Raw genomic sequence first — 20,642 nt, 5'->3', positions numbered from 1 at the left:
CCGATGTGCTTGTGTTGGGTTGGACCAGCCTAACGTGTTGTACCTAAGATTTAATCTTGTACCATTTAAAGGATTCATATCTATTTCACTGCTCTAGCATAAGCCATGGCAAGGTATGCATGGAGTGTTGCAAGACGGCAAAGGAGAGAAAATGACGGAACATGAAAACAACATTTGCTTTCTTAAGGTTGTTTGTTGCTAAATGAAACTATAGCCACATGCTCCTATGATCCAATTAATTTTCGATAATCCGATCGGCACATATCTGTATTTTTAAAATTTAAATTCTCTTATAACACTTCATTTGTGTGTGATTTGTTGTGGTTCGCATCAGCTGATAATAAAATCAGAATAATAGTTTGATGCTCTTAGTTAGTGCCAATCTCCTTATGGTATTCTCATGGTTTTTTTCTTGACAAATGATAAGATAATACTAAACTCACTTAAACCACGGAGGTGGAAATTCGAACACGAGACTTCATATGCAAGAGCATCTGCTCTTACCCAAACGAGCTACAAGCCAATTGCGTATACTTGGGATTATTCGAACTTCCTATCTCATTAGAACAACATAATCGAGCAAGAGAAGAATTTTGGGGTCCAATTTGGTGGATGTTATAATTTGTTTCTTATAATCGCTGTACACTTGTAGTGTGGTGCAAAACTTAATTTCTGAGTTACTAGTCTTCTCCAAATCCACTAGCATATATAGTTGAAACTAAGAATTGCTTTCAATAATCTCTAGGTCTTGACGAGGTTGGATGAAACTGAGAATTTTTTTTCATGCATGACTTTTGCAAGCAAATACAATTTGTCAAACATTAATAGTTAAATAAGTTAGCCAAATCAAATCCCAGACTATATTAGTTTTATTTTAATATAATAGCCAGGAAATTTCGAAGCACTGCCAAAACAAAGGAGAGTACATGGTAATTTATATACGACAATGTAACATCCGCTTTTACGTGGATCACCACCACTTGTTAAATTCATGATCGCACTACCAGTCGTTAAATATAACAATGTATACAATATATTGGCATACTCGAGAATTTTCGTAACAAGGGATGTCCTACACTTGGGGCTACGAGGACTAGAGAGTGACTCAATATCTGTTCTGGGGAAACAGTCCAAAATAATTTGAACACAATCCGATTGCAATTTGCAATGGTATCCTTGATTGATTGGATGGGAAGGTGAGCTGGATGCTTAAATCACTACATCACCCCTTTGAACCAATCAGGAAAAGGATCAAGATACACATCGATTCTGGATAGGATTCTGGATCTCACAGGACCACCCTATAAAAACAGAACCATCATATTCTGCACACTCAAACCATCTAACAATTTCATCAGCATCTTCTCTCTCTCTCATCCCCAATGGCAACTATGGCTCTCTCATCCCCATTCACTGGGAAGGCCATTCCTCTGAACACACAGACAGAGTTCTCAGCTGTCCAAGGAAATGGTAGGGTTTCTATGAGGAAGACGGGGAAAAAGCCTGCTGTCTCATCAGGGAGCCCCTGGTACGGCCCTGATCGTGTCAAGTACCTTGGCCCATTTTCCGGTGAGGCTCCATCTTACCTAACCGGAGAGTTCCCTGGTGACTACGGATGGGACACTGCTGGGCTATCAGCAGACCCCGAAACCTTTGCCAAGAACCGTGAACTTGAAGTCATTCACTCAAGATGGGCAATGCTTGGTGCTTTGGGCTGTGTTTTCCCGGAGCTCCTCTCCAGGAACGGAGTCAAGTTTGGAGAAGCAGTGTGGTTTAAGGCAGGAGCTCAAATCTTCAGCGAAGGTGGCCTTGATTACCTTGGAAACCCAAGCCTAGTTCATGCACAGAGCATTCTAGCAATCTGGGCAACCCAGGTGGTTCTCATGGGTGCTGTTGAGGGTTACCGCATTGCCGGAGGACCCCTTGGTGAGATCACCGACCCACTGTACCCAGGAGGCAGCTTTGATCCTTTGGGACTTGCAGATGACCCAGAGGCATTTGCAGAGCTTAAGGTCAAAGAACTCAAGAATGGAAGGCTTGCCATGTTCTCAATGTTCGGCTTCTTTGTGCAGGCCATTGTCACTGGAAAGGGCCCCATTGAGAACCTTGCTGATCATCTGGCTGATCCTGTTACCAACAACGCTTGGGCTTATGCCACCAACTTCGTGCCCGGGAAGTGAGGACACCTAATCAGTGTGCACAATAGATGATTTTTAAGCTACCTACTTGTATGTAAAATTAAGCTTCAAAAAATGCATCAATGGGGAATTTTAACTTGATCTTGAAAACTTGTACATCCATTGAAGCTAGATTATACAATTTACCGTCATATCTATTATTTTCTTATTACAGTTCACAACTCCAGATTTTTCATGCGAACCGCAAAACTGGATAACTCAGAGCTAAACATACTTTGTGTTTTGCATCAAGGACCCAAAAGAAAAATGAACGCTAAATATAAAGGATACCTATCACCATATCATAGTCCTCTAAGAGTTTACAATTCTTGTCGCAACCTAGCTGGTCTTCTACACATGCTATGCAATTCAGAGAACAAGAATTTGCAGATGGCAGACCAGAGTGAAAACTGTGAGACTCTTACTCATGATAGCAGGACCGCTGTTACTAAAACAGCCGTTAAAAACATGATTGCTGGAAAGAAAACGCCTCGCCATGTGAAACATTAAATCACCAAAATACCAACTTGACTCTTCTGCGTTCATCAACTGACATCAAAAGATTCAGAGAACTCAAGCATTTGCATTCCTCTCCCAGCTACTGCAATCTGATAATGGTTCCTAAATGAAACACAAAGAATATTTGGTAAAATGTCAAAGAAGTATGGTATCAGTTCATATCATGCTGATATACTAAATCATTCTGCTATGAAGGTAGTTGTGAATCTATGTTAGTACAAGGCACTTTACTCACCGGCCACACACTTTAGCATCCAGCGCTTCTGGCTCTGGCACACTTATGATGAAATAAGAACCCTCAATTAGTTTACCTTCATCCTCTAGACGCCAGCACCTGACACGTTGATCAAGACCAGTGGAAAAAACCCAAGATCCATCTGTCCAAACACCTTCATAAATAAAACACAAATTGATTACACAGTAAATACAGTGAATTTCAGCAAGAAAAATTACTAACACTAGTCCTTCAAAGGTTCTAGGAAAGGAGACAAAAAAAAACAAAAAAAGAGTTTAAAGACAGAGTCTTTATTCTCAACATTGGGAATTACTCTACAATGGGATAGTAATCAGGTTTCAAAGAATTTCCTTTACCCTTTACAGCAGAGCTGTGAGCTGAAGGGACTTTATCATGATTTAGGAATCTGATCCAATAGTTCTTGTCTTGACTAGAGTGAATAATTTTTCTTTTACTTCCAAGTTCAGTGACTGAATTTGTAATTTCCAGTGCCATATTCTCAGATCCAGTGTTTGATGCTGAAACTGACAATTCAAACGTAAGACAACTAAGCGCTTGATCATCACCCCCACTAATTAAATTGTACAGAAACCCAATTTCAGGACTTCGACAACCCTCTACATCTGAAACATGGAGAGAATTGACACCCGATTGATGAATGGTCTTGAAAACAACTAAAGGAGATATTTCACATATATCAGATGAGGAATCAGAAGCATTCACTTCGGAAGCAGTATCATCAGCTTGGGAAGAAACTGTTCTGCTCTCGTGATCATTTTGCATCGATGTCATTCCATCCATAATGTGATTAGGAAAATTGCGTTTAGTTTCCTCTCCAGCTTTTACAGTGGTGGAACCAGTGCCTAGTCTATTCTTTGACATGCTACTGCCTAAAGATCTCCACTGTCGTCCACCCTGACTTCCCCTCCCTGTCCGTGGCCTTTTCTGACAATCAATTAACTTTCCAACATCAAGTACTGATACAAGTTGCATGAAAGCTTGAATGCTTTTGGTGAGGTCCCAAAAGGCAATACTTCCGTCGGTAGCCCCACTAATGAGAATATACAAACTCCCCCTCTGAACATTATCTGCAAATCAAGTTATATTAGAGACAATACTTTGAAAATATAAATTCAAAACATCAAAACATTAAATTAGGACAAAAGTGAAATACAAATAATATTCACAACCCAGCAAGAACGTGCTTAGGCAGTATAAAAATCATGACAAGGGACAAAGCTCAGGTTACAAAGAGAAAAGTGACCGTCTAGATTTTCAAGATATGAGGCTCACAACTATCTCAAAAATATCAACCTGGAGCTCAGAGAAAGGTATTTTATGCATTATAAATTAATAGGGGTGTCGAGTTTAATTTAAAATATGAAAACCCATCTCTTATGTTCAACTAAAGGACTTTAGATGCATCAGTTGTGACAGTACCAGTAATCCAAGGAAAAAAAAGGGGAAAAACATCAGATCAGAGAAGGCTATGTGTACAGACTTTAATCAGTACAAGGTTCATCCCAAATTCAGAAGAGGGATTCAGAAATTTAAAATGGTGAAATTTCTAAAACCCATACACCCATTTCTCAAGCCCATATATGATCCATTCAATGACTGACCTTCAGAAGGGACGCATGTGGGAAGGATGACATGCTGCAATGCCAAAACTGGTGATGATAGCGGAACCAACACAGAAACATCAAACCTACAGTATCATAGAGGAATGTCATATATGAACTATGACGTGATGCGAAAATCATTAAAAATAGAAGATAGGGCTCCCTCATTAATACCATAGCCTATAGGGCAAAACTAGAGCCCGCAATGCAAGGGTGGCATCTGAACAAGCAACAACAATAAAACAAACGGTAATCCTGAAAGAAATCGAGAACTTAGAATTAGATCAAAAAGAGAAATTAGATAAGAATAGCAAACAATTAGTCATTTCCTATTACCTGGAACCAGCACATTTGACCAAAAACGCAGTGACAGCTAGGTATCTCCAGTCATCTTCATATTTATCCTTAACTGAAGATTTGAACTCCATATTTCCCTTTTTTGAAGACACTAATCTAGATCCTGCATCAGCTTCTTCAGTAGAAACATTCCCAGCTAGACCAATTTTTTTCCCTATATTGTCTGGAAATTTTGGATTACTAGAATACTTGACTGGCATATCTGTTGAAAGCCACTGGAATGACATTGAAGATGACTCTTGCAACAAAACTTTATTTCCATTTCCAGTGATGTTATGCTGCTGATCAGATAGTATTTCATCCTTTTTGTTCACCTTATTACTTCTTAGTAGCCAAGAAGTTAAGACCCGCTTTGCACCAACTGAAATCAATAAAACTGGAGTTTCTCTGTTCTCCGCTGCTGCATTTTTTTCATTTATGCTGGCCGCATCTGATGGAACAATGTATAACTTTGACACACAGCATATTGATCTCACAGCTGATCCACCAACATGCTCCCCAAGCAATTTTGATGCAGACCAATTTTCAATACCTGGCGTATACCTAAGTAAATCATTATACATTTAGCTGGTTTTGCATAACCCTCTGAAAAACCCCAGTTTCATAGCGGAGGTGCTCAACTACTTTCTCTCTTTTTTCAATTTTAGAAAGTAAATTGCTAATAATTGTAACCATACCTAGTCAACCTCACAGTTCCATCTTCACACCCACTAGCCATCCAACTAGATCCAGTGAATAGGCTGTACTTCTCATCTACTCCAGGTTGCAAATCTTCAGAGACAAAGCATACGGAGTGCATCTCTCTCCCATGAAATTGCATATGCAAATTCCTGGAGAGCATCTTCCTTTCACCATCAAGAACCCATCGCCTATGGATATAAATGATCTCATCCTGAAATTCAAATAAATATTGTGCAGACTTTTAGTGCAGAATTTAAGATAAATACAACATTTCTATAAACTTGATGAAAACTTACTCTTTTCTATTTCAAAGTAAGCAAATGAAATGTATACGGAATGATCAAATGAAAAGATAGCGTAATGTGCCTAGCAGAAAAAGAACATTTAATGGCATAAATAAAACTAAAACAACTCATATCGTAGCCTGCTATGGATGTCTACTTTTTGGTCAATTACAAACCTTAACATATGCAAAACAGTTCTTTATTTCTGGTATATCACCAAGATAATAGGAATGTGGCCGCCTCCATCCACCACATGGAATTTGGACAACCTGGAACATATACGGATCCTCAGGCACCAAAATAATAACACAAAAAACTTACAATCGTTTCAGGGGAAGAAGTTATAGGTACAGCCATACAGGAAGGGACAATACCTTGGTTTCAGTTATTAAATTCCAAATTATAAAATCCACTGATGCAAAACCAGCAGCACAATGACAGGTTGACAACTCATTAACAGAGCTATTATCAGAAACGGATTCAATAAGACTCAACTCTTTCACTTGTTTCATCCCTATAAATTGCAAACTCTTCATATCTCTTTCATACTCCAGATAGCATATACACCCATCTGCTCCTGTCTGAGAAACTGGGAAATTAAGAAAGCAGTCGTATTTTCTCTGGTAACTGCTATAAAGTGTTTCTAATAAAGAAAAGGGAAAAGGTAAAGTTTAAAAGGCATTACAATTTCTCACTACTCACTATACACAAAGACACACAAATAACTTTGGAAATAATGGAAAGTAAGTGTTATAATCAGTCATCACTCTTGCAGATTAAAAGTCAATTGTGACCATACCGAGCGTATTTCAATCTTTTCGGAGCTTAGTCTAGCAACAGCCAGACTTGAAACACTTGATATTCCATGAGCTCCTTTGAAGTAATTGGACGGAGATATTTTCATGTTAGGTTCTACCGTTCCATGCAAGACACTCTTCAACAGGGGGAACAAAACAAGATTCCCACGTATATCTCCACATACCAATACCTACAAAAATCGACCAGAAGAATATAAAAACAATTAAGTTTATCTGGACCATACCAAATAGTTTCTAAAGAAATTAAACTAATATCAGTTTTCTCTAGATTTAATTCAAGAACTGAAAAGTTAACGAAGCCACATCTTCTTTTCACATGATCAACAATTCATGTATAATCTTTTATAAATTTAGGCAAACAGTTAAATATTTCCTTAGACTTGTCCTTAAAGTCTTCATATCTCTCTGTACCTGAGCAGTAGTCATAGTCTCCCCTTATCTAATATACAAGAATATTCAATAACATGATTTCATTGTGTGTGTGTGTGTGTGTGAGAGAGAGAGAGAGAGAGAGAGATGAACAAACACTAACGTTGGGAAGGATAGGATATATGATATGTCGCTTAACACAACAGTGACCACCATGTGTTATATTTTGTCTTAATTTAAGCTGGCCAGTGTCAACCCACACTCCACGGGGTTTCCCTGGTATTTAAATATTCCATCGTAGTGATTCTGGACACTTCATGCCAATCACAGGACCACGTGCAAATTAAGAGGAAAAAGAAGACAATGGAAAACAGTTACCTCTTCCTCCAACAATGCATCCAAACACATTATTCGAGTTCCGAAAATTGATTTGAACTCTGCCATAAGAGAGACATTGCAGCTCCTTGCAGAATGGTCAGACAACCTCCAGAGCTTTAATGTTCCTCTGGGATCAGTGGTGAAGATATACCTACATGGTATGAACAGCAGAATTGGTGATTTAAATATTTTAAACTTCTGCATCTAAAATTTAAAGCAAGGCTTGGATGATGTCTATCATTGGAAATTTAAGTGGCACGGGTATACCATTCTAGAAAGTGGAACACTGGTATGTGTAGTCATTGTATGATATGGACCACCCTTGCCAATTATGGACAACATATATCTAGAATGAAGACCTTGATAACATAGTTGCAATGAAGAAATCAGGTATTGAAGAGAAAATTGATAATTATTTTTTAATAGAGCAAAGACTGATCATTACCCAGAACCTAGTGACTTGGACCAATGTGTTCCTAGGAGCTGCCTCTCTATCCCAGCTGACCAAGTAAGGGAGAAACCCACTTTAGGAGTACAAGCATCACGTATAACGCCAACTATTGTTACGTTTCCTTTTCCGTCTCCAACAGAAACCCAGTCCTCAATGCTGGAGCAAAGTTCAAGTGGTTCTGACAACAAATCCATACAAACAATCTGGACCTCCTGACTGAGGCGGACGAGTTCAGTCCATTCAACTTCTCCAGTGTCCAATAATCTAGCATGGTACAGATAGCCGTGGTTTGTTGAAACATAAAGGGTATCCTCACATGCAAAGCTCAAGCAACGGACGTATTCACTTTTGCTGGACCAAATCAGAAAAAGGAAACAGTATTTCTTAATACCAATGTAAAGTAAGATAACATTACTATATTCACTAGATTTCAGGAAGACAACATCTAAGAAACATAAACCAAAATAAGGAAAATGTGTGTGCATATATAAGTGATTATAAGGTTTTGCTTGGATTCTGAATATTGAAGAATCAATTTTTAGGCCTTAACTACCCTTCCACTGATCGTTCGCAACACATTAAAAATTCTATAAAACATCCTCAATAGAAACAAGATTTAAGAGGTTGGACTCTTACAGCCACAATACTTCTTGGCTGTGATGCCAATGAATCAAAACCCTAGCTGAGCAGGTGGAGGACCAAATTGTTATATAGCATTTTCTAATACAAAACAATATTTTTACCAAGACTACAAACTTAAGTTTTTATTTTCTTGGAGTTAAGAATTTGGGAAGGACCCCAAAACCTTCTTCAATAATCAAAGCATTACCTGTCCATAGGTCCAATATTCTCTGAAAAAGTAGGGATATGAACTGTGTATGTAATCGTTCTATTAAATTCTTTTGTATCTGCATGTCCCTCCAGGCTCCCAGAGGAAGTGTGCAGCTGATGCACTTTAATTGCAGAATCAAAACCAGCAGTAATGAGAAGTGAAGAGTTTGGATCATACAAACAACGCCATATGCCCCTTCCTCTGCACATAACAGGACCACAAAAAGGGAATGATCAAGGCTGTTACCAGAACGGCAATGTTTCTGGAATCACTACCAACAATTTTTTTTCTGTAAAATTTATTCTTGCTATTTCTACAACCATTTCATTTACAGATTCAGGTTAAATAAAAATGAATTCAAATCATTGACAGAAAAAGAACCACAAGGCACTTACGTGTGCTCCTTGATCATCTGAAGGTGTTTACCATCCAGTCCCCACACACGACATGTGCAATCCTCACCAGCAGTGACAATCAACTAAAACAAATAAATGGTTTTGGAATCAGCAATCCATATATTAGGAATTTTACAATCTAGTCTAAATCACCAGGACCATTTCCATCATGAGTTAATCACACGCGAGACAAACCCAGTGTGATTACGTAGAAAGTTCAAGTTGACTTGGATAATTGATTTTGGAAAGTTTATTCTTCTCACCATACATATTGACACAGTGATTAAATGGCATGCTTAGAGATAGATAGGATTGAAAACACAATCAAATGAAAAACTTTCCCCAGGATTTAACTGAAGCTAATAATCTGTTCTTATCTATATTGCTTTGACATGGTGAGTTGATTTTCCAATGATGTTATTTTGTTTGGACAGTAGAGAAACAAAAAAGAAAGGAGAAGAAGAAGACAATGACTGCTCAAAAGCTTTTGTAAAGCTTACTGAACCAAGAATACAGCAGTCCCAAACTCGGGCATTGTGACCAAACAGCACAAGGCCAATGGACTCTCCTGGATTCTCAGAATGCTTTGTTTCTGCACAAACTGCCCAGACACGAGCACTGTACCAAAGAAGAGACAAAGTTATTGAATGGAAACACTCTCAAGAGGAAAACACATGATAGTAGTTTTAGGATCATAGAATCAACAAATTCACCTACGATCGTCAGAGACAGAAACCAATTTGGTTCCATTAAAGGACCAGGCTATCCGAAAGATGGAACCTTCGTGTCCAACAAGTTTGCTTACATGAACAGCTTCATACTGGCAAGCATGAGGCTGAACAGAGTCTGAGAATGAATTTATCTGATCAATGCCGTCTTCTACTTGATTTGTTAAAGATGCAGCATTATACCGAGACACCACTTTCCATACAATGATCTGCGGAAACCCAATTCTTTAAAAGTTAAGAACTTAAGAAAAACAGAAAAATTAGTACATTAAGACTATTAATAGGGGCATAGGGGGAAGGCAGTGATTCATAGAATACGTAATGAATCAGATCCCTTTGAAAGATTTTTGTAATTATGAATCTATGATAGTTTTCTTTTCTTTTTTTCATTTCAAAACCTCGGTGAAACTTAGAAAAATAGAACAATTTAAACAAGCTTTGGGTGCATATAGTAATCATTTGGGTGGGTGGGGAGAATCATGGAAAGAAAAGACTAGGCACCTCATTATAGATAGTACCAGATGCAACACGGAGAGCTTGAAGAGTGTCTCCCCATAACCGCATTGAATAAAGAAGGGTCCTCTCTACAGTTCAAATTAAAATTTGAGTACTTGAACTTCAAATAAAAATTGGAAATCTAAAAAGAAAGCTCAAAACAAATTAGTTAATTCAGTTAGAACTAACTAACCAGGATGTTGAACTTCAAGAACCACAGCAGAAGCTAAGAGATCCCATAGATGGACAGAGTTGTCACTACACCCTATAGCAAGACAATCACCTTCCCCATTTGAGCCACTCACAGAGCCCTGCTACCAATCCACCAATCAAACAACAAAAACTAAATTCTCAACTCCACAACCCGAGTAAGCTAGCTGGAAACCCATTAGTTAATGAGAAAAAGCATTAGAATTTGAAGGTTTACCTTAACGAAGGAAACATCCAAGACCCAGTTTGAGAACTTTGGCAAGGATTGCAATAGAGTCAAACTGACATTGACTTGCTGCACCGTTTCAATCTGCAAACTAAACATCTTCACTCTCCTTTCGCCGAACACGGAAATTTTGAAAGCAACAGAAGACGCCAGTGTTCCCTCTGCGCGTTCAGTACTAGAACTAGAGCTACAACAGATTATCCCGTGCACTCGAATCCCTTGGAACACATCGAACGATCTCACCATTGTTCCCATTTCCAAATCATACACCATGATTTGCGAACCCGACCCTATTTTGTGCATTCAAATCAACATTACAATGAATTTGAAGCTGAAAGGGTTTAGAGAGAGAGAGAGAGAGAGAGAAGCGTACCTGCGAGTAGGTAAGGGAGAGCAGAGAGGGGAGAAGGAAGGTGGAGGAAGCAAAGGGCTGAGATTTCTCCGAGGTATTGGCCGCTCTGCAGACGCCATGAACCGCTCTTCTTCTCCACTGCCATAGCCATGCTTTTGCCTTTGCTTCGTGCTCAAACTCCTTTGCTTCGTTTATTGTCCGAGTTTCCGACTCAACCGTTTGAAACGTGAAGGGTTTAAGCGTTTTGATGGGCCTCGCCGGGTTGGACCCAAATATTCGGCCCAAAAAAAATTCGTTAAAATGCAAAAGAAAAGATAAACCCAAGAAGTAGAGTCATCTCGTCTGCGGTTGCATCGCGTTTGCGGCACTCTTTTCTTCTTCTTCTTCTTCTTCTTCTTCTTCTTCTTCTTCTTCCTTCCTCCTATCTCATCAGAGAGTCAGAGTCGGAGAGACAGAGCGACAGAAAGCGATGGGTCGAACAACAACATTCAAGGACGAGTTTACATTTGGTGTGTTGGGATTCTACAAACAAAATCTTTGCTCCTTTTGTTTGTTATTGTTTTTGGAATCGGGCTGAGGCTGATATGTAAATCTTTTGAAATTGTTTTCTTCAGATCAAAGGATTGAAGAGTCACGGGACATGGTGGCCAAATACCCTGATCGAGTCCCCGTAAGTTGTTCTTCTGAATTTTGGGCCCCAACTCTGTTAATCTTCTGTATTATTAGTCTTAATCTTTGTTTTTTTTTGGTAATTTGAAGTGAAAGAGTTTAAATCTTTGATATTCATATTTACTGTAGGTCATTGTGGAAAAGTATGCGAGGAGCAATCTTCCTCAGATGGAAAAGAAAAAGTAAGTTTATAGAACTCTTTTGTATGCAAATCACAGTTTGTGGCATATGCAAAAGTAACTCACCAGATACACCAAACCGAAATAGTAAGGAGACTAGGGTTATGTTTTTCATTTAGGTTAAAGGTTGTATTGGTCACTAGCATTCAAATATTTATATTAGTTTCCTTGATGCCAACTGCCAAGGACCCAATAGGATATACATGCATGATACATACAAATGAACTTGATTGTTAGCACCCCTATTATAATTAACATACATCTCTGATCGATTATCTCTTGGATGACAGATACCTTGTCCCTCGAGACATGTCTGTCGGCCAATTCATTTACGTTTTGAGCAGCAGACTTCACCTGGCCCCCGGAACAGCTCTCTTCGTTTTTGTGAAGGATACTTTGCCTCAAACAGGTATATTCAAGTCAAGTTACTTCCGTGTATAATCGGCATTAGCATTTCTTGTTTTCGTATTTTTGTCATGTATATATAATGCTAATATAGCAGCAGCGCTCTTCGTTGTTGGGAATGTGATTTGCAGCTAGTTTGATGGATTCTGTATATGAATCGTTCAAGGACGAGGATGGATTTCTGTACCTGTGTTATAGTACTGAGAAAACCTTTGGCTTTCATCATCAATGAAATGATGATGCCAATCTTCACACAAGATCTTGAACAATGATTTCCTCTACTTTCATACTTCTCTGTCTCGGTATCTCTATGAATCATATGCAAACTTTATTCTTCAATTTCCCAAATTATTCTTCAATTTCCCAAAAAAAATGGAAGGCTTCAAATTTTAGTTGTTCAAACTTCATTTCAAACCTTGCTCTTTACAGACATAGACATTGTTTAACTTATAATTGGGCGAATGTGATCCGCGATTGACATTGCCAATGTCGGAGTGGTGTATCTGATTCTTATCCACGCAATAACTTTTCGCATTCATAAATTCAGCTGATGCTACATTTTGTAGCAATCTTGTTACAAAGTTCCGCGTCCAAACGCACCAGTGACTCTCAGTGTATTTTTAAAATTTTGTCGCCACTTTATTGATTCAAATTAACACTCTAGATTGAAGCAAGAAAGTGGTAATGAACCCCTCTTTTTTTCTAAGTACAAATATATCGAAAACCCAACAAAAAAGGGGGAAAATGAACTAATTGAAAACCAGACCGAATATCGAATTGAAACTGCAAAAAAATCAAACCGAAAATTATTAGTTCAGTTTTGGTTATGATGGTTCGGAAAATAAACTGGCGTGAACCAAATTGAATGAGATATAGATTAATATTTTTATTTATTTATGTTTTGTATTCATCTTTAAAAGCTAATTCCGAGTCAATCTTTAGCCAAATTTCAATCTAAGGGTAGGCAAACCCAATTTAAGGCTCAAATATTTTGAACCTTATTCACTATATATATATATATTTTTTTTTCATTTTCTCTTCTATTTCTACGGAAAAAAAAAAATAATAAAACTAAAGACCGAAAAAGGACCGAACCAAAAGAGATCTAACCATAATATTTCGGTTTCTCCTTTACAAATTGCAAAAATAGGATTGAATGGTAATTTCGAAATTTTGAACCAAATGAAACAAAACCCACCCCTAGTATCAAATGCTTTGTGTTCAAACTTACTGTTTTCGAATTCTGTTCTCCTTCCACAATTATCCTGATTCCAAATCTCCGAATATGTAGAAATTTTCGAATTTGAAAATTGTAACTGTATCCGATTTGATTCTGAAATTTCGAAATGAAAATTAGAAACATTATTTCGGAAGGATAGTTTGAAATGAAAATTAGAAACGTTGTTTCAGATCCTATCCTTCGGAAAAAACACCCTTAGTACCAATTTAGGCTTCCTTTAATTTTAATGGAATTGGTTCAGATTGTAATTATTCAAGGAGCATATTGCTGCCACCAATCAATATGAATGAAAAGTCCGCTCTTGCATTTGACAGCCGAGCCAGCAAGAATTTCCAAACTGAAAAAACAACTATGAATGCGGGTTCAATACAAGAAGAAAATTAGATCTCAAGAATGGTTGGTGCATCTACCAATCAATAGATGGTTTTCAGGAGAAACGCTAGACGGAACGTATTTGACAAACTCTGCTTCTAATCCTCGTTCCTTCATCCACATTAACCTACCCATGTCTATAATCTGCTTGCACATAAAACCTAACACAGCCCTTTCAACTGCCTTCATACTTCGCACACAGTCTTCAACTCCATCGTCTATGCCACATTGCTTCCTTTCACTGTCACAACAAAGTTTTTCCACTGATAAGCAACCGTTACAAAAGAGGACAGAAAAAGGGAAAGCTATCTCGTGGAAAGCGTAACCATAGTTCAGGCTATTCAAATAAACACAAGTTCAAGATGATTACATGGATTCTAAATGCGGTCTGCAATCAGTAACATCGCGAAGATTAGCACCGTGATCAGCATCTACTGCCCAACTAGTAAACCATGTAATTGCATGGAATACCTCTTTGGTGATACCCAACTCTAATAAATATTTTTTATCTGTAGGGAAGCCAATTTATACAGCCCATTTAACGATGGAAAGATATATGCATGTAGTTTAAATGACATATTACTTCAACAACTAATTTATGAATTTTATGGCGACAAAAATTGATTAGTGATTACTTATGTAGTGCTTCCACTGGCAAAGATGATGACAACATGTTGCTATAGCCAAACATCTCAGGTTTGGGTTAACACTGCGCCGTTCAATATTGCTTTGCAAGTGTTCCCCAAGGCAACATCTCAGAGTTAAATCTGCACAAGCAACATACAAACAATATTAAATACAATGATTGCTATGAGACTCTAACTTCTTATCTATATGTGATGACTTCTGTGGCTTTAAGGTGAGTTTATCGTTGACTACCTGTTGCAGGCCCACAAAGATGTTTCCCAATAGCCAGGTACTGACCTCCCCGCAATGACTCAACAGCATTCAAGTTTAAATCCTCAACTGCAAAAGTTAAAATTTGAACCATAACAAAGTATCCGCCATCTTATATATGACAGAAAAAATCACATGCTATGATTTCTGCCCATGGAAACAAAGTAGTGTCTGGGACAGACAAATGGTGTTGTACATCCAAGTCCCAGATAACTAGCCACATGCACAGGGGCGAACCATGTGGGCTTGAAATTTTGTGAAACTGCATACAAGTATCTGCATGTTTATAACCAACATCTGCCTATACCTAAATGAGAGTTGTAAAAACTTAACCGTCAAGGAAAAAATAGCACTGCATTTATTTTTTTCCCTCAAAAATCCCATCGCACTTAAATTATCATATTCTGATTGAGATACTAAAACTACAAGAAAATTTTATAGTTTCTAGTAAACAAAATTTCAAGAAACCTTACTGTCAATTCTCAAACGCTGCAAAATCAATCTCTCCTTCTGACGCAGGGATCGATCAGCCTAGAATTAGCATTTTCATGACATAGAGAATAAATAAGTTATTAGACAATCAAGGTCTGCGAAGGTGACGAGCATATTCAAATTTCCCTATATGAAATACAAGCAATCAATCTAACCTTAGGAAAAGGATGCATTCAACCAAACTAACCTTTAACTTGTACGATTTCCTCTCAACCAGAAAAACCCTTTTGACCCCATAACAATCTGCCAGCATTTGTGTCAAGTATCCTCTCCCCGCCCCAAACTCAACCACCGCAGGAACACCATTGCCATCACCAGAGTCAGCCCTCTCTCCTCCTTCCGAATTCTTCAATACCCCAAAATCTTCCAAGTTCCCAAGAATTGACACCTGCTGCATAACATGTTTCTCTTGAAACGGAATTTTTCTGCAAACAACAACTTAATCTTACACAATCAAACAACCCCTACGATGAGAACAAACCAAACATTCCAGCTTCTACATACCTGTCTACCTCTCGTTTAATCCACATCCCACAAGCTTCTGTCACCTTATACGAGTCCCGAATATCCTTACACAAGGATTCATGAACAGACTCAATTTTTTCAACTAATTTGTAAAAATCAGGCACAGTCATACTATAAACAGCATTCCTCTTCATCTCCGAAACAATGTCCAAAGCCCCCAACAAGGGCTTATTAGACGATGCCAAATCTCCGGGCCCGTCGACTCCCAACGATTCTATTTCATCGTGGTCGTCTTCTTTGCCAGCATTGATACCCTTTTGGTAAAAGGGTTGGTTGGTCAAAGACTCCACTTGTTTGAGTAAAGGGCACCTCCTCACATGTCCTTCGAGATTTTCGCTAAGTACAGAGCTATTCAATCACATAAAACCAACACAACAAATAAACAGTTTCAATAACTCACTTGCGCACACACAGAGAGACCATGTTTGCTAAATGCAAGAAATATTCAAACTTCACATTTCATAGACTAATAAGAGAACGAAGGAACTTACTGAGAAGGGTCAATTGGGCATGGAACCCACTCGCCATCCAACCTCGCTGTGTGGTTCCCACAAAACCTACCATGATATGAACAATCACAAACCAACTCTAGAGAGAGAGTGTGAGAGAGAGAGAGAGAGAGCTTACGGAGAGTCGTTGAGGGGGACATTGGCACAAAATCTCTTCTTTTTCGGAAGCCAAAATTTGCATCGAGTCTCCATTTTTTGCTCCGTTTTTTCACTCCTCACCGCCTCCAGCCCAGCGAAGTTGAAAATGCTTCTTCCATCTGGAGACGGTGCGGGAACGCCTTTTCGTATAAAATAAACGCCGCGTCGTATTATTAGGTTACTGCTGGGCCAGAGCCCATTTGCTGAAGCCCAGGGACAAAAAGTCCCCTTGTCCTCAAAAACCCTAATCCCCTCTCCCTTCTACTAAGGGCATATTTGAGAGAGAGCCGAAAGTTGAAACCCTAGCCGAATCTACCTCTGTGTCTTCTGCGGACAGCAAAGATGCAGATCTTCGTGAAAACCCTAACGGGGAAGACGATAACCCTAGAGGTTGAGTCTTCCGACACCATCGACAATGTGAAGGCCAAGATCCAGGACAAGGAGGGCATCCCGCCGGACCAGCAGCGACTCATCTTCGCCGGCAAGCAGCTGGAGGACGGCCGGACCCTTGCCGACTACAACATCCAGAAGGAGTCGACTCTGCACCTGGTGCTCCGCCTGCGCGGTGGCGCCAAGAAGCGTAAGAAGAAGACGTACACCAAGCCCAAGAAGATCAAGCACAAGCACAAGAAGGTAAAGCTCGCTGTCCTCCAGTTCTACAAGGTCGACGATTCTGGAAAGGTCCAGAGGCTGAGAAAGGAGTGCCCCAACGCCGAGTGCGGCGCCGGGACTTTCATGGCAAACCATTTCGACAGGCACTACTGTGGTAAGTGTGGTCTCACCTATGTGTACCAGAAGGCTGGCGGCGACTGAGTCAAACGCACCGTTTTATATGGTTGTTGGGAGTATCGATATGGTAGGTTAAGTTGAAATAATTTTGATTTAGACTTGGAACCGTGGTTTTTGTTGTGGATTACGTTTTATGTATTTTGATATGGTATTTAGAATTTTAATTTCAAATTTTTGGAGTTAAATGGTTAGCTCTCATAATTTTGTTATATTAATTGTCCTCCCATTTTCTGTGCCTTAGTTTATTGAATGGATGCATGAACTCGGATTGTTGTGATTTTCTGCTGAGACAATTCCCGGATGGAATTCATTATGTTTGCAGTGCGTTCTTTTCTGATTGTTGCTTGGAAATTCATTATGTTTGATTACTATAAGACGTACAACTTAATAATGATTTATTTTAGGTTACTTTAAACACAGAGAGAGTGTTTGACTGCTTCTGCTGAAGCACTTGTGCTTTTATTAAACTGCCGTTTTTCTGTCTCTCGCTCGGTCACAATTGCTTCTTCTAAGCCATTTGTTTAGTGATTTTGTAGTCCCTGGGTGGTTCATTTGTAGAGTGTCCTGGGCCTGGCTGTGTGATTGGCCAGTGTTGCTTCTGAGATGGCATTCCGTATTGTGTTCTTCATAACATCTTGCATAATGATGAGCATTTGGATTTCTAAATGGATTTAGGCTAACCGTCGTTCTTCAACGTCCTCCGGCAACACTCTCGTTAAGATCCAATTGCTGACACTCATTTGTTCATTGGGTGCCATATTGCATAATCTATATTTGAAATTCGAATTTTGAAGCAACTCATACAACTCATATTAATGTTGAACATGATACACCCAATCAATGGATTTTGAACATAATCTATGTTTGAAAAACTATCTAGGCCTTAACGGATGTGACATTTTTAATTGGTTAGGTACTTGTTTAGAATGTTTAAAAAGTTGGAGACCAATTTAGAATGACATTAAAATGTTGGAGGATTTAGGTACTTAATCCTGTTTTTTATATTCTTCACTTATTTTATGAATACAATCAAACTGACACCGTTTTGGGCATTATCTCTTCCCCTTGATGAACTAGGGCTATTCGTAAATTAATAGTTTTTAGTTATTAGGTCAATTTTGACTCTATCTAGGAGATTATATCCCTCTTCATGCCTGCACATTCTCAAACTCCATTCTTTTTGAAATGTTCTGGCACTTTCTTCCTGGTCTATGGAATTACTTTCAAACCCACATCAATGTTCTTTCTGCGTCTGCAAGTTGTCTTTCATCCTTATCTTCAGATTAACCCTACTAAATGTTAGAGTTAATGTAGAAATATAGAGAATAATCCGAATGATGATTTTGAGGTACGATTTGAATCATTTCCTTAAAGTATTGTTTGTCCCCATTTGAATGAGTTTGCTAAAGGGTTATTGGCAAATTACTTCCAGGATACAACAAAGTATGGAATGTTCAATTAGCACAACCGAATTATATTCCCTTAGAAATAACTAGAAAGAAATTGTATGAATGTGATGGAGAGAGAAGAAAACAAAGAATGTAGAAACAAATTTTTGAAATTGTGTGTGAAACATTATGCCACAATAGGTATTTATAAATACAGGCATTAAAGCACTGGTTCATCGATTTTTTTTTTTTTTTTTCAAATTAAAATGCAAGCATAAACATATATTTCGAATCACCCCTAGCTGAAGGGGGTTTAGTTCCTCATGGTACAAAACAAAGAGAATCAAAGAAACACCTAAACATTCCAACAACTCAAACTTGAATTGTATGAACGTTTAGGCCCTCTTCTCTTCCATTCCTCATTCGTACAAAACAAAGAGTATTGAAATTAAACATTGAAATCAAAGAAACACCTAAACATTCCAACAACTCAAACTTGAATTGTATGAACGTTTAGACACTCTTCTCTTCCTCTTCGTTGTAACACAAGGTCTAAGGATAGTTTGATGGTGTGAATGGTTTGGGTAGTGGTGAAAATGGAAGGATGGTGTTTGGATTAGTAGGGAATGGTGCCTCAAGGCCACGGCACCAAGGGTAGTTTGTGATGGTCTACATTCTGAAAATGGAAGGGTTTGTGTTGTGGTATGTACAATGGATGAATTTCTGAAATGGAGGAGTGAATGGATGAGTGAGTGAGTTCTTATGAATGAGAATGCAAGGGTTTTTATAGGAGGAATGGAGGTGTATATGGCTGTTTGTTTAAGCATGCATGTGGATGATTAATGATGAAAAACAGCTAGGAAAGCATGTGAAAGCTGGAATTGCATGTGTGTGCATGTGAAATCTGCCAAGATGCATGTGTTGAATGCTGGAAAGGTAGGGAACTCACGGCATGGGCTTGTTGTTGAAGGGAATGCATGTGCTTTGGCTGAATTGAAAGGAGAATGTGCACGGCATTGAAGAGGAATTGTGCTGAAAATGAATTAAAGGATGCATGTGCAAGGAAGTGGATTTTCTGCAAATGCAAGGCATGGCTGGAATGATTGTGTTTGCATGTGAATTAAAGCTATATGTGGCTGTAATGATGAAATGGATGGGAGTGCATGTGGGTTAATTAATTAAAGGGAGTGCATGTGCAATGTTTTAAAGGATGGAATGCATGGAATTATGGTGGAAATCTGATGGGATGATGAAGTGGGAGTGCACGGCATGGGTAGGAATGATGGCAGGTTGTGTATGTGAATGATTTAAATGAAGATGCATGTGCAATGACAGCTAGGATAAATTAATGTTGACCCAAAAGACATGTCTTCTATTTAGAATTTTCAGAAAATAAATATTGACTAATTACATCTTTTAATTCTACTTATATAATTTAAGTAAACATCATATCTTTTAACCAAAAGTTGCAACCATTCAATAAAATATACAACAGTAAAAAGTTGAATGAAACCCAACGCTTGACTAAAGGTTGTCGTCTGTACGCACATATGCTGCACAATGCAGCACCAAGTCATGCATATATATATATATATATATATATATATATATATATATTATTGAAATCTCTAACAATCCTTCTCAATTTTAATAATATGATAAATAATATAATAACAATTTTCTCTTTATTATTAACCACAAACATACTGATATAATCATGCATACAATAAAGGTGTCTTTTGAATTAAACCTTTCATTAGTGTAAGTAATTCAAAGTTATAACGAATGCGATGGTGACCTAAGTTTAAACCAACTATTCTTATGTTAAAACTAGAATCACTACACACATGACCATGTCTTTTATTCTTAAAGAAATTTTTAAACCAATTAAGCATTATTATGGCATTGTG

General features: G+C 38.3%; 5 protein-coding genes across 7 annotated transcripts; 3 read left to right on the top strand and 2 right to left on the bottom strand.

Annotated features, from left to right (window-relative positions):
- The first annotated feature begins 1,296 nt into the window (after positions 1-1,296).
- Positions 1,297-2,288, top strand: LOC137739129 (chlorophyll a-b binding protein of LHCII type I, chloroplastic). The gene has a single exon (XM_068478625.2). It carries the CDS (start codon positions 1,383-1,385, stop codon positions 2,178-2,180), a length of 798 nt encoding a protein of 265 aa, XP_068334726.1. The 5' UTR covers positions 1,297-1,382; the 3' UTR covers positions 2,181-2,288.
- On the bottom strand, positions 2,254-11,356 carry LOC137739127 (Transducin family protein / WD-40 repeat family protein). Of its 2 annotated transcripts, none has more exons than XM_068478623.2 (20): positions 11,151-11,356; positions 10,769-11,067; positions 10,535-10,655; positions 10,348-10,430; positions 9,832-10,055; positions 9,619-9,736; positions 9,119-9,201; positions 8,721-8,924; positions 7,886-8,242; positions 7,441-7,591; positions 6,675-6,863; positions 6,250-6,456; positions 6,052-6,144; positions 5,588-5,802; positions 4,890-5,453; positions 4,728-4,808; positions 4,554-4,639; positions 3,288-4,019; positions 2,932-3,085; positions 2,254-2,798 (listed from the first exon to the last, which is right to left on the bottom strand). In XM_068478623.2, the coding sequence occupies exons 1-20, from the start codon at positions 11,278-11,280 to the stop codon at positions 2,723-2,725; spliced, it is 4,167 nt and encodes a 1,388-aa protein (XP_068334724.2). In that variant the 5' UTR covers positions 11,281-11,356; the 3' UTR covers positions 2,254-2,722. The 2 variants fall into 2 exon arrangements, with proteins under 2 accessions (XP_068334724.2, XP_068334725.2); XM_068478624.2 differs by having other exon boundaries at positions 10,535-10,652.
- A 105-nt stretch (positions 11,357-11,461) lies between these two features.
- On the top strand, positions 11,462-12,730 carry LOC137740832 (autophagy-related protein 8i). 2 transcript variants are annotated; one of them, XM_068480638.2, is made up of 5 exons: positions 11,462-11,638; positions 11,744-11,799; positions 11,928-11,980; positions 12,268-12,386; positions 12,514-12,730. In XM_068480638.2, the coding sequence occupies exons 1-5, from the start codon at positions 11,599-11,601 to the stop codon at positions 12,612-12,614; spliced, it is 369 nt and encodes a 122-aa protein (XP_068336739.2). In that variant the 5' UTR covers positions 11,462-11,598; the 3' UTR covers positions 12,615-12,730. The 2 variants fall into 2 exon arrangements, with proteins under 2 accessions (XP_068336739.2, XP_088555701.1); XM_088699575.1 differs by having other exon boundaries at positions 11,468-11,638; positions 12,483-12,671.
- Positions 12,731-13,905: 1,175 nt separating this feature from the next.
- Positions 13,906-16,666, bottom strand: LOC137739194 (methyltransferase). Its single transcript, XM_068478742.2, has 9 exons — positions 16,536-16,666; positions 16,400-16,465; positions 15,888-16,256; positions 15,571-15,808; positions 15,365-15,422; positions 14,874-14,960; positions 14,630-14,761; positions 14,365-14,503; positions 13,906-14,235 (listed from the first exon to the last, which is right to left on the bottom strand). Exons 1-9 carry the CDS (start codon positions 16,607-16,609, stop codon positions 14,010-14,012), a joined length of 1,389 nt encoding a protein of 462 aa, XP_068334843.2. The 5' UTR covers positions 16,610-16,666; the 3' UTR covers positions 13,906-14,009.
- A 231-nt stretch (positions 16,667-16,897) lies between these two features.
- Positions 16,898-17,553, top strand: LOC137739195 (ubiquitin-ribosomal protein eS31 fusion protein). The gene has a single exon (XM_068478743.2). It carries the CDS (start codon positions 16,898-16,900, stop codon positions 17,366-17,368), a length of 471 nt encoding a protein of 156 aa, XP_068334844.1. The 3' UTR covers positions 17,369-17,553.
- Positions 17,554-20,642: the final 3,089 nt, after the last annotated feature.

The sequence above is a fragment of the Pyrus communis genome, chromosome 9 (genome assembly GCF_041283825.1).
Source record: "Pyrus communis isolate YQ-2024b chromosome 9, ASM4128382v1, whole genome shotgun sequence".
Lineage (NCBI taxonomy): Eukaryota > Viridiplantae > Streptophyta > Magnoliopsida > Rosales > Rosaceae > Pyrus > Pyrus communis.
Note: the sequence above shows the minus strand (reverse complement) of the source record. Positions and strands in the feature narration are given on the sequence as shown.